Consider the following 13544-nt stretch of genomic DNA (forward strand, 5'->3'; position numbering starts at 1 on the left):
ACACACACACACACACACACACACACACACACACACACACACACACACACACACACACACACACACACACACACACACACACACACACACACACACACACACACACACACACACCCTGCCTCATGCCCTATGATTGTTGAGATACGCTCCAGCTCCCATGTGACCCTTAACTGGAGTAAGTGGGTATAGAAAATGGATCGATGGATGTGAGAGATGAATGGTCTGACTGACACACACACACACACACACACACACACATATATATAAAATAAAGGAATTCTAGCTTACTTGGTTGTAGCAAAGATTGAATCAAACTTGTCTTTGAGGGCTTTTCCCTCACTAAGTGGCCAGTTGGACTCTTCTTGGTGACAGAAGATGACATGATTTAGAACTGACTTAGACACTCCGAGTGCAGAGATCATCTCCCGGTCCAGCTCACCACACTTTGATGACAAGCTCACTCTCTGACCGTCTCTAGATGGATTAACATAGTGCGTAAAAATGGAACCATACAACATTTGCAATACTAACAATACTAAGAAATGGTTTTTAAACTCTGAACAGACAAAAATCCCTTTAAGAGGTTAATAAGATGATTATTATATAACTATAAAATAAGAGACTGAGGTTCTTTTTAATAAGTAAATGACAGTTCAAATCAAGGCCATCAAGGCTTACTTTAACCTGGTGATGACCTGCTCTAAGGTTTTGAAGGAGTAGTTCTTTGCCTTCTGAGTGCAAGACATGGATCGCTGAATCGTTATTTTCTCTCCATTGACATCTGTGAATAACAGCCGAATCTGTGCTCGCACATCTGTCTCATGGGCATCCTGTAGTCAGAAACCACGACTTTACATGAAGATACACAGAAACTTACATTCACAGTACCTTACATGGTAGTAACAGGAATGATTTTACCTTTGGATCGTGAACAAAAGCACCTCCTTTAGATCCAGGGGGAAGTTCACCTGATGTTGAATACTTCAAGCACTCAATAATAGTCTGGAAAAAAGGACATAGTATTTTCTCAGAGACAGCAATAAAAGAGATGCAGTGATGCACATTTTTCTTTCCTGATATGGTCCATAAAATCAGGGTATCAGCTGAAACCGAATACATCTGAAGCCACAGCAATATAAAACTTGGCTTTTCATATACGAGGTCTGTTAGAAAAGTATCCGACCTTTTAATTTTTTTCAAAAACCATATGGATTTGAATCACGTGTGATTGCATCAGCCAAGCTTGAACCTTCGTGCACATGCGTGAGTTTTTTCCACGCCTGTCGGTTGCGTCATACGCCTGTGAGCAGGCTTTGTGTTAGCAGTCGTCCACCCCTCTCGTCGGATTTTTATTGCGAATAAATGTCTGAACGATTTGGAGCTTTGCTGCATCAATTTTTTCCAGAAACTGTGAGAGACCTCCAGGTGGACACCATTCAGAAAATTCAGATGGCTTTCAGGGACAATTTTATGAGGATTACACAGATTAAGGAGTGCTCCAGCCGGTTTAAAGACCGCCCACAGCTGCTGAGAGCGCACCGCGCTCCGAGCGCCGATCGACAGGCTGAATCAACCAGATCATTTCCAACGTGAAGGCTTTGTTGATCCGGGACGTCGTCTGACTTACACAAAAATGGCAGGAGACGTGGACATCAGTACTTTTTCAGCACATTCCACTGTTACAGGAGTTTTTTTTTCATGGAAAGAGGGTTAGGGTTAGGGAAGCGCGTCGTGGCGGTGCCGCATGGCGCAAGGCAACACCGTGATGAAGCCTCACAGGACATGTTCTGGCATGGAAAGAGGGTTAGGGACGCGCATCACGGCGGTGCCGCATGGCGCAAGACAACGCCGTGATGAAGCCTCACAGGACATGTTCTGGCATGTCCAGGCTCATCCACAATTTCTCGGATAGTCACATGACTGAAAACCCACCGAAAGCCGTCTGAAGGCCGTCCTGTGAGACCAACACAGAGGTGGTTTTGTGCTGTTCCATGAACGGCTCCGTGGCGCATCCCTCCGCCTCTCTTTCCATGAAAAAAACTCCTGTAACAGTGGAATGTGCCGAAAAAGTACTGATGTCCACGTCTCCTACCATTTTTGTGTAAGTCAGACGACGTCCCGGATCAACAAAGCCTTCACGTTGGAAATGATCTGGTTGATTCAGCCAGTCGATCGGCGCACTCTCAGCAGCTGTGGGCGGTCTTTAAACCGGCTGGAGCACTCCTTAATCTGTGTAATCCCCATAAAATAGTCCCTGAAAGCCATCTGAATTTTCCGAATGGTGTCCACCTGGAGGTCTCTCACAGTTTCTGGAAAAAATTGATGCAACAAAGCTCCAAATCATTCAGACATTTTATTCGCAATAAAAATCCGACGAGAGGGGTGGACCACTGCTCACACAAAGCCTGCTCACAGGCGAATGACGCAACCGACAGGCGTGAAAAACTCACGCATGCGCACGAAGGTTTAAGCTTGGCTGATGCAATCACACGTGATTCAAATCCATATGGTTTTTGAAAAAAATAAAAAGGTCGGATACTTTTCTAACAGACCTCGTATAGATGTTTCACAACATTCTACTTGATTTGCACCCATCATGGGTCCACTGTGGGGATCCTGAGTGACAAGGAGCAGCCGCAAGACACCACCACAACCTGCTGAGGACATGTGGAATTTCAGAATGTCTTCCTGACAAAGGGCACTGGTAATGCTTCTGTCAGTCTTTAAGAAAGATAAGCTTCAGGAAATTGTGTTTTTGTAGACTCCGCTCCCATTTTTCTACTTTCACAGTAAATTCTACCAATATGTGCAATCTAAAATAGTTTTACTGTGAGAAATGCATGAGTATTATCTGCGGTTTTACACAACTTTTCCTTCAGTGTAACCCACAGATGCAGCTCACGGCATCACACACTTTTATTGAAAATCGACTCACCATTTGATTGTTGTGTTTCTGCATGTGCATGGATTGGGTGTGACGATCAGTCCTCCTGACCAAACTCTGATACACCAAATACTGTCTGTATCAGTGCCGATTCTAGAAAGACGATGGGTATTGGTGCATACCTGAGCAATACAGTTACATTTTTCATTTTGGAACATTTTCCCACCAGCTATTGCTGTGGCCCCATGCCAAGAATATGTCTAATAAATACATATGCAATTTTTAATTGGGAGGTCACACATAGCCCTCTCCATGTTTCATCTCCATTATATTATTAAAATCAATTTATTTTGGCTTCTCCTGTTGTAGTCCTAGTTGCCACAGATTCCCAAATCAGGGAAAGAGGCCTGGCACAGAGCCAGATGTCATCCATTTGGTGATGGTGGGGGCACTGTTATGTACTCCAACATAAAGCTCCTACTGAGACTGAATTTTTCATGTCAGCCATCATTGTTCTTAACCATGTGGTCTGACACCCAAAAACAGATAACCAAATAAACAGAAAACACTGATTGGGCAAACCAGCACTGCCCAGGACAAACCATGATGTCACTGCAGCAATAAAAGCACCTGCAGCATTTTTTTCTTTTCCACCTTTCGTATCAACCATGCACACTGCAGCAAGTAGAGAAAGTTCCACTCAACAGTTTGGTCTTAATCATACCACCCTGCCCCAGCCCACAGACAACCAGCAAACACCACCTTGCCCTGTTAGTTGGGGAGTCTGCTGTCAATAATGTGAAACAAAAAGCAGGTTCAGCATCAAGCACAAGAGCGTGCTGAAGGTTGACAAAGCACACGTGGAACTTCTCCGGTTTGAGCTGGAATAAAGTAAGAGGCTTGTGTCTGGGCAGAGGCTAACATCAGCATTCACACATGAAATGGGGCTGTTGGAAGCAAACTGCTTTCTGCTGTGAAGAACATTGAGCAGAAGCTAAAGCAAACAGCTAGCATCATTAACGCTAATAGGATAAACAAACGACATAAGAGCCAGCCTGTTCTGTGAATGTACACTCCATTTTCCACCCTCTCTCTCTCTTCGTATGAATGCATATCTACACTCTGCGTGCCCATTTTCAGACCTAGAGCAAAGCACCAGCTTCTTGTCAGTGTGCATTTAGAATACACCATTCCACAGAGACAGCTCTTACTACAGTGGTAAATGATTTCCTGCTCGCTATGGATTCGGACACTACCGCGGTTCTGTTACCTTTAGTTCTTAGCACTGCGTTCGACATGGCGAATCATCTCATACACCTCAGCAGGTTGGAGAATCACTTTGTGATTGCTGGGAAAGTCCTTGTATGGTTGACATCCTACCTAATCAATTGCATGGGTGCATGAAAATGTTTTGATTGAATATTTTCTGTGAGTGGATGGCTGAGCGCCAAAGGCGCGAGATCCCCTAGGGGGATCCGGGGGCATGGAAATTTAAAAAAAAAAAAAATGGTGCAATTTGGTGCATTCTGAGAGCACTTTGGTCAATTTTTCTTGGTTTAACACACTGATATTTGACTCTTATACTGGAACAAAATATGGCTCAAGTTTTGATTTCATTAAAATTTATTTACTATCTTGTATGTATTGTCTGTAATACATTTCCACAAATGGACTGACTGTCTGCATTAACTGACTTTAATTCTGCTTTCATTGTTTTCCTCCTACATTTATCAAATTCTAAGTGTGTCTTATAAAACAAATCAATAATTGCATCCTTTCTGCTTTTAGTAAATAATACACTTAAAGACATGATAACTACTGCCCATGAAGTCTTTTACCACTTGTAAGTCATTTAAAACTGAAGCAACAGTTAAAAAATTAAATACAACCATCACCAGATCAATACCACATAATAATGCCAAATAAAACCATCAGACTAATTTAATTCTAAATAAAGTGTTGTGAAATGCCATCACCAGAATGCAGTGCTTTCAAATGCCACCAGGTGTAATATAAATAACAATCATAACCAATGAATATACCTGTACAGTATTTAACACAATGCTTTAATTTTACCTCAAAATATTTTATTGACAAAATATATCTCATCATTTTTGAATGGTTTATCTATTAAAGAGTAAAACTGAAGGAAATCAATTACAAGGTCTGAAAGAAGTTTCTGTAGGAAGTATTTTAGCCATAAGGTCAATTGAGAGGAGGAAGTGTTGGCTTCTTAAATATGTGAAAGACACTGGACTCTATAACTGCTATACAGACTGATGCAGAAGGTGGCAGCAAAGCAACAATAAGGATGCCGGCTGCTGTGAAACACCACAGAAGAAGAGAGGGGTGCACTTGAGTTACTGCACAGGGACACATTTTGAGAGGAGTGGTTTCTCATACCGTTTTCCCAGCTCCATTGGGTCCAACCAGCACTGTAAGAGGACTGAAGAAAGTGATGACTTGCTTGTCTTTATCCTCAATCCCAAAGCTCCTCACCCCAAGGATGCTCATCTTGTCTATCTTTGACATGTTGCTAAATGAAATAAAGAAACAGAAGATTGCTTTCATTAACAAGTAGCAGCAAGTACTTAATGAAGTGAAAGTATTTAAACAACCAAGACCATATCAAAACATTCGAGCATTTGCTTCTGAAGAGCAATGCAGAATGAAAATTAATCAACAGACATTTGCACACACTGACAAATAACCTAAGTTATTGTATTTAGTACCAGTTTATCAAGACTCAAGAATTTACTCTCATGCTGCTGTCACTGTACAATCACTGTGATTATCAGGGCTGATAGCACAAAAATTCTTATACTAATTCAAAACAAGCTACAAACTGGTCTCAACTAAACGGACTGAGCACTCCATGAATGAACGAATAATATCAGAGTTGTTAGTGGTGAGTGGGAAAGCAGCCAGAGTGTGGTGAATCCACAGTGCCACCTCGGGGGTCTGGGGGCATGCCCCCCCCCCCCCCAAGAAATTTTGGATATAGACATGTAAAATGGTGCATTCTAAGGCTATTACCCCAACTATGAAAAGCACATTAAGTGACTGGCGTTTTAGATATTTATTTCATACAATAACACAATAATGCTTTAACTATGCACTTTTTTTTTTTACAGATCTGATCCATTTCATATAGGCAAATAAGCCACTTACAAGATATGATTTTTCTTTTTGACCTAGTATTCCACAATTCTGTTTAATGAGCAACTAAAGAAGAATTTTTTCTTGTAGGAATGGCAAATGTAAAACCTGTTTGCAGAGGAGAGTGAGGGAGAGGTGTTGTGAGAAAATTTTGAATTTCCGTGTATCTGTAGCTAGCTTCTGGTGCCTTTTCAGAACAAAAATAAGAATGAATGTCATTATATTTCACTTATGAAAAACAATATTATATTGTTATTATTATCATTACAAAGACTTTAGGGCTGTAACTTTTGCTGTTTTACTTCGTACAAATTATTTAAATGCAACACCCCCTCCCAATAAAAGTTTTCTAGTGCCACACCCGGAAAACTGCATTACTTCTGGAGGTACAGGTATTAAAAGTTTTAAAACATATTTTTGGACAGTTTAAATGTGAAATATTTAAATATGATCTAAACTAAAAAAGGATATTCATTAACAGCTTTAATACACTCAGAAGGGACAGAAATAAATCAGATATATTGACTGAGTGAAATGTGAAAACCATTCAGTCTAATCGATGAAGAGCGAGACTGCTCAAAGGTCTCTGAATTTTGAGTTTAAGTAACCCGAGAGCTAAATGGACACAGCATACATCACTTAAGGCTTTTTAAGTGATGTTTCTCTTGGCTTTCAGATGGTCTTTGTTGTGGAAAAACCCATGCAGCAGTTTTTTTCCCCCCACACAACTTTAAAGGGAAGTCTACTATACAATTCCATTGTGATCTCAATTGGTTTAGATTTAAATTATCCCAGAAGTGTGCCACTCTTCCCAAGTTGCCTCCCTGCAAAGATAGCTTCACATAGCATGTTTTGAGATGCATGTGACAAGTAAAGGTTTGGAAAAATGGACACATAGCCAAGCCTAACCTGGGATCACCAGGATGGAAGGAGGAGGAATATTTCCAGCCCATATTATTCAATGGATGTCAGCTTCAGAGGTCATTAACAGTCTCATTTGCAGCTGCACTAGAAGGTCTAAGAGCTGTTGCATGTGTCTGCAAAAATCAAAATATAGCATGTAGAGAGTTGTGTCTGTATGAATGTGCAGTCGTTCTGCAACAGCCTAACTCATGAAAAAATGGAATAAATAACAATATTTATGAATAGTTGATCAACGTGAGATGCCTTCAGTAAAAACTAGAAAATATACACACTCTATACCTAACTGTATGGCAAACATTTTGAAGTGTTTATGAGATATTCACATATTATAGACTAAGCATAAGGTGAAATATAACTCATATCTGCATAGTGCATATTTTTCATTTTGTCTGTGTGGACTGAATACTCCAGAGTATGAATGAATCATTGCTAGCATCGTTATACTAATACAGAGATAAATCTTCAAATACACCAATAATACTAACACTGGAAAATACTGCAGCACAGTAGCTTAGTGGTTAGCACTGTTGCTTCACAGCAAGAAGGTCATGGGATTGCTTCCCACCTGGGACCTGTCTGTGTAAAGTTTGTGTGGTCTCCCTGTCTTTCCGTGGTTTCCCTCCCACAGCCAAAGACATGCATGTTTGGTGAATTGGAAACTTTTAATTCACCATGAATGTTTGTCTGTTTGTATGTGGACCTGCAATAGACTGGCCTCTTGTCCAGGGTGTACCACGCCTCACATCCTATGACTGCTGGATTATGCTCCAGTGCCCCATGACCCTTAATTGGAATAAGGAGGTGTAGAAAATGGATGGATAGGTTGCAAAATACTGCTCAGTCAGTCACTGTCTTCAAAGTTATGTAGCCAAAAAAAAAAAAAAAAAACGAGCCATACTAAAATACGAAATGAAGCAAAATGGGGCTTAAAATTACAGTACATTTAATTAAATGCATCGAATTATGACAAAACTAACTTTGTATCATAGATTACTCACACAATATGCTTAACACAAAATTGATACCACAGTCATCAATTTCATAAAGTTAATGTTTACTGTCGCAATTTTGTTACATTTTATCCCCACTCTGTAATTATCAGTCCCCATTTTGTTACATTCTGTCCATTTCATATTGTGGTAGAGCGGACCAAAAAACAGTTGTAGGAAAGAAAGTAACAGTAAAAAAGTAACGGACATAAAGTATCACTGTATCATGGCAAAGGAATATATTGGTGTGTTGAGTAGAGCCCGACCGATATTATCGGCCGATATAAGCCCTTTTCAAAGTACTCACTATCGGCCTAAATTTTGCCGACAGAATGCCGATAATTTCTCATAAACAGAACAGTTACTGAAATAATGTTTGTGTCGGCAATGTAAAATGTCCTTGCACCATTTGTCCAGTAGATGGAACTCTGACTCCATTCAACTGAGAGCTGCTTACACCCCTGCTTAAATGTGTTCATCACCAGCCCCCATAGTTCGCCGTCACACTGCACTGATCGGCTGACAAAAGCATACAACTAAGTTTATAAGGATCTATATCTTTATCCTGAACCTATATCTAAGTTGCAGCAACAAGAGGTACAAGATCAGATGTATTTCACAACTCTTTATAAGGATATGTATTTGCTAATTTCACAAAGGTTTAATTCTTGATTGCATTTTTGAACTTGAAAATTCTTCTCTGTTATAAAGTTAATCAATATGAGGACAAAGCTTCAGCTTTTAGCTCATACCTTTTTTGTTAAGGGTCCAAAAAAGAACATTTTATTCATTAAAAAAAAACAACACATCGGCTGATTTATTGGCTATCGGCAAATCAGCCGATTACCTGCATTTTTTTTCATCCAAATATCGTTATCGGCATCGGCCTCAAAAAATCCATATCGGTTGGGCTCTAGCGTTGAGCCTGTTAAATAGTGCAAACACTTACGAACTTTTACTGATTAAGAAATTGATGGCATGCATGAGGGAATAACTTAATGAACCCTAACCATAACCACGTCCCATATGAATAATTATGTGAAAATAAACTTTTATATGGTAAATAAATCCTAATGCTACTTTGTTTGCTGTTGTTTTTCCCTAGCCAAATCTGTTACTTTTTGTCCATTACTTTTTTCCTGTTACTTTGTTTCCGTGCACTCCCAAAAAGTGCTGCATGGATTTTTCCAGGAGGACCATTGGGAATAAGCCAAGAACAAGGCCTTTCAAATGAGATATGTTGTGTCTATTTAGCTCTTGGTGCTTTCTTGTCCAAACGTCTACATGTCCACATAGTTTGAATTTATAGAATAACATGCATATCTTAAATTTGAAAAAGCTCTATAGTAATAATTAACGGAGTGGCTATACACTAGTGATGGGTTCAGCAACACCGATGCGTCGGCGCATGTGTCGAGCTCATAGAGCGAAACCCCGTGTCGGTGCGCGTATCATTTGCGAAACTCACGTGACCGATACAGGAACTGTTTCGAACTGACACTGATGCACCAAAGTGGCCAAACTGTGTTTATTAGGAAGGGGGCAAGCAGACCAGAAGTGCCACAGCTGATGCCATCCAGGAGGTGCAGCAGTACCTGGCAGAGGCCAATATTGCCAGGTCCCAGGATCCTCTGAGATACTGGGACAACCACAAGACAGTATATCCAAACCTCTTCCAGCTGTCATTATAGTTTCTCTACACTCCAGCCTCATCTGTGCCCTGTGAGCGGGTGTTTTCTAAAGCTGGAGAAGTTGCATCAAACAAGTGTAACAGACTCAAATTCAAGACTTTGGAACAACTTCTTTTTTGAATAAAAATTTGTAAACAAAATAAAATCCCAGTTCACAAGCATCCTCATTCACAACACATTCACTTAGATTTTCACGTTATGATACATGTTCACATTATTTATTTTTAAAGATTTTAAATTTAAATGAAGATATGAAATGATACAAAATGACATACGACTTAGATTATATTATTGTATATACTAGGTCATGAAATCAGTGTCGAGTCTGTCAACTCGGGTGCCTGTAGGGATTTTTTTGGTCCAGCAGTTGTCAGTATTCAGTGACATAGTATCGACACAGTGTCAATACAATTTGGCAATGTGTTGAAACGCTTCATGACGCCTCATCAACCCATCACTACTATACACCCAGCCGTTGGTTCAATAAAGTAAATATACGAGCATATACGTCCAACCACAACAGACCAATGAGTGCCCTTGTAAGTTCACTTCCGGTTTCAACACGGGGGAAAAAAGGCAGACATTTTCTCACTGGCTGTGGGAGGGTTCGCAGCCCACGGAGTGGCTGTGATCTAAAGTGGTTCTGTTTGGCTCATCACACCCAGGGAACTGTGTCAAACTAGCACCATCTTACAGGCAACAAGCAGCATTTTGTTCAAAAAATTGTTTCGCCGTCATTAACAGGCTTCCGTTCAAAATGCTTATGAAGTTTGTCTGCTTTCATCCATTGCTGTGTTTTTGCAGTAATTAAAGACACACCGTTAAATGTGTCAAGCATACGTTGCTTTTCACGCCGCAATAGAGGCTTAAAAAAGTGGTGTAAAAAAACAGTTTAGATGCACAAAATGTGTCAAATACACGATCACGGTTGGGCGAATAATGGTAAGACATTCTATTTATCTATTTATCGGCGTGTAATGTTCATTGTACGACTTATCTGCCCAACGGTTGGGCGAATAGTTAGTTAGTTAGTTAGTTTGGTTTATTACAAAATTCAAAGAATACATTAAAACATTCCATACAGTTTCATACAGATTAATAAATACATTTTGTAATTGGGACACCCTTAAAGCAGTCCATAGCTTATGAGCGGGGCCCATTAATATTTAAATACAGCAAATGTACAATAATTACAAATCTAAACCTACTTTTACCTATCATAACTAACCTAGTCTGTTACAATATCTACAACAGAGTAAGACAACAATGTTCATATTTCTTAAATGACAAATATTAAAAGTATTATGACACATCAGTGTAATAAATTCAGACATATAGGCCTATGGCTTTTTCAATAGACATAAAGAAGTCGTCAGCTGGTCGAATTTTAATTATATTTTGCAAGTAACTCTAGTTTAAGTTTCTTTTTGAAAATGTGCAAAGACAGGGACTTTTGAGTATTCTCACTCAGGTCATTCCCTTACATGCCATACTAAAACTAGTACTTTTTAACTTCCTACTTTTACCCTTTAGGTGTAATTTTCCTCTGGTGTTATAATGATGAGAGGAAGTTGAAATGGGAATGAGCTGACAGAGTCTATCATTAAGTCTATACACCACAGTGTACATGGTACACACATTGTGAAATAAGTTGCACTCTGTGAGCTTCAGAAGTCGATATTTATAAAAGAGAGAATCAGTTTGAAAGTTATATTTGGCCCAAGAAATGGCTCTTATAGCTTTCTTTTGTAAAGTCTGTAGTTTTAAAAGGTAACTCGGGTAAGTATTACACCAAATAATATTGCAATAATTTAGATGAGGTTCAAATAAGGACCTGTATAGTGTCAGAAGAGCCTCAAAGGGGATGAAATACCTCACCTTAAAGAATAGTCCGACATATTTAGATAGTGTCTTAATCAAGTAATTTAAATGTTTACTGAAATTTAAAAATTCATCAATTTGGATTCCAAGAAATTTAATTGATTCAACTCGTTCAATCACATTTATATTAATTTGTACATTTTCAAAACATTTACGATTTCTGCAAGAACGAAATATAATACATTTTGTTTTGTTCGTATTTAATGACAATTTATTACATATTACATAGCCTTTGCCAATAATTAAAGACTTGAAGTCTCCTAGATATGCACAACTTAAATTGCATAAACCTTGACTATAGCAAGATTTGCAAACATAATTAACATAACATAGTTAACATAATTAACAATTACTAACAAGCATAATTTTTTATTGGTTTATTTTAGTGTATAATATTGTCAACTGTTAAATTTAAATAACATTTGTTGTTGATGCATAATGTATAATTTCATAAATTTAGTATAATAAATCTAATAATTTTTTCTGTGGGAAAATGCTTAGAGAAAATATTTTATATAATTACTATGCTAGAGTGTGGACGTTTTTGGCTTGTGGACTTTTTAGTTTGTGGACGTTCTGACCCGATACCCTCTCGGGTTATATAAAACTCAAATTATGGGCCTGCCTCTATTCATCTATAATAACTGCAGGTTCATGAATTGTAGGTTTTGGATAATTTGATAATATCGATAAATAAATCAATCTAAAGTTATTCTAATGTCTACTGGTTTCCTTTTTAAGAGGTGCTGAGAATACAGTCTAAGAACTCCTAATCAAATCTGAATATCTGCGCACATTCGGTTCTAAACCCGCGAGATTTCGGAGCAACTTTTTCTGCGCTTTGCTTTGACTTGAAATGCGTCGAACACCAACGACTGTAAGTGAAGCAGGAACGGAGCAGAAAGCGTCTAAACTCCACAAACGCACAACTCAAGCACGGCATCATAAACCAGGTTCGCTAACGTCGCTACCACAGTTACAACACGCTACATTACAAAATAACAATTGGAGGCACACTACCTCCAGTGAACTAAACAAGAATGATTTCTTTTTCAAACAACTGCAATAAAACTCACATGAATAGAATATTATAGATGCAATACAGTTGAGAAAACTTGCAGCAAGACAAATTATGTTTCCCTGAGGGAAGTGACGTCACCAGAGAGTAACACTGATTTCCGGGACTCGCCTCTTCTTCTTCTTCTTTTATGTTTCCGGCAGACTAGACGCCTCCAGACGTATTGCTGCCTCTCACAGGTTGCTGACAGTACTGCGCTGATTTACTCAAATGTTGAGATGGAGATTTGTGCAGTAAATAAACGATACAACAGCGGCCACAACTTCATCTCCGTGTCTGTCTGGGCCAAGAAGAGTCTTCAGAGAGATTTTTCAATGCCTAATTCAGTGATTCTTTTATAGAGGTGCCTTCTCTCCACTTTATAGGTGACACACTCCATCAGGACATGCTATACGGTTTCTTCTTCTCCACACGAGCAGAGCACATTAGTCCTTTATCCAGTCAAACACAGGTCAGGAGCCAGGCCACAATGTCCCAGCCTTAATCTTGAAAAAATCACTTGCTCTGACCTGCTTTTTCCCCAACTGGTGTCTCCCCCTTTAACATCCCTCTGCACTCGATGGTAATGCCTCCCTCTCTTCTCAGAGTCCCACTCCTGCTCCAGGATTATCAAAATAAAGTAAGAATATATATATATATATATATATATATATATATATATATATATATATATATATATATATATATATATATATATATATATATATATATATATATGATGATTTGACACATTCTAGTTTTGGTATATAGAAACTAGAATAGTTCAATCATTTTATTTATTTTAATTTTGATAACTATGGCCTACAGCTCCAAAAAAAAAAAAAAAGAAAAGAAAAAGATGTCAAAATATTAAAATGTTTTATTTCAAGTCACTATTTATGCAGTATGAATACCAGAAATATCTCAAATCTGGTTAAGTACACACAACCACAATTATG

General features: G+C 38.8%; 1 protein-coding gene across 1 annotated transcript in view; it reads right to left on the reverse strand.

Moving 5' to 3' along the window:
- rad50 (RAD50 homolog, double strand break repair protein) overlaps positions 1 to 12685 on the reverse strand; it is a 132937-nt gene extending 120252 nt beyond the window's left edge. Inside the window, exons 1-5 of the mRNA XM_034179053.1 lie at positions 12605 to 12685; positions 5288 to 5420; positions 919 to 1002; positions 679 to 830; positions 289 to 474 (exon numbers count right to left, since the gene is read on the reverse strand). Of these exons, the coding sequence (XP_034034944.1) occupies positions 289 to 474; positions 679 to 830; positions 919 to 1002; positions 5288 to 5416 (551 nt within the window). The 5' untranslated portion in view covers positions 5417 to 5420; positions 12605 to 12685. The remainder of the gene's footprint in view (positions 1 to 288; positions 475 to 678; positions 831 to 918; positions 1003 to 5287; positions 5421 to 12604) is intronic.
- Between the last annotated feature and the right edge of the window lie 859 nt (positions 12686 to 13544).

The sequence above is a fragment of the Thalassophryne amazonica genome, chromosome 9 (assembly GCF_902500255.1).
Source record: "Thalassophryne amazonica chromosome 9, fThaAma1.1, whole genome shotgun sequence".
In the NCBI taxonomy this organism is placed as follows: Eukaryota; Metazoa; Chordata; class Actinopteri; order Batrachoidiformes; family Batrachoididae; genus Thalassophryne; species Thalassophryne amazonica.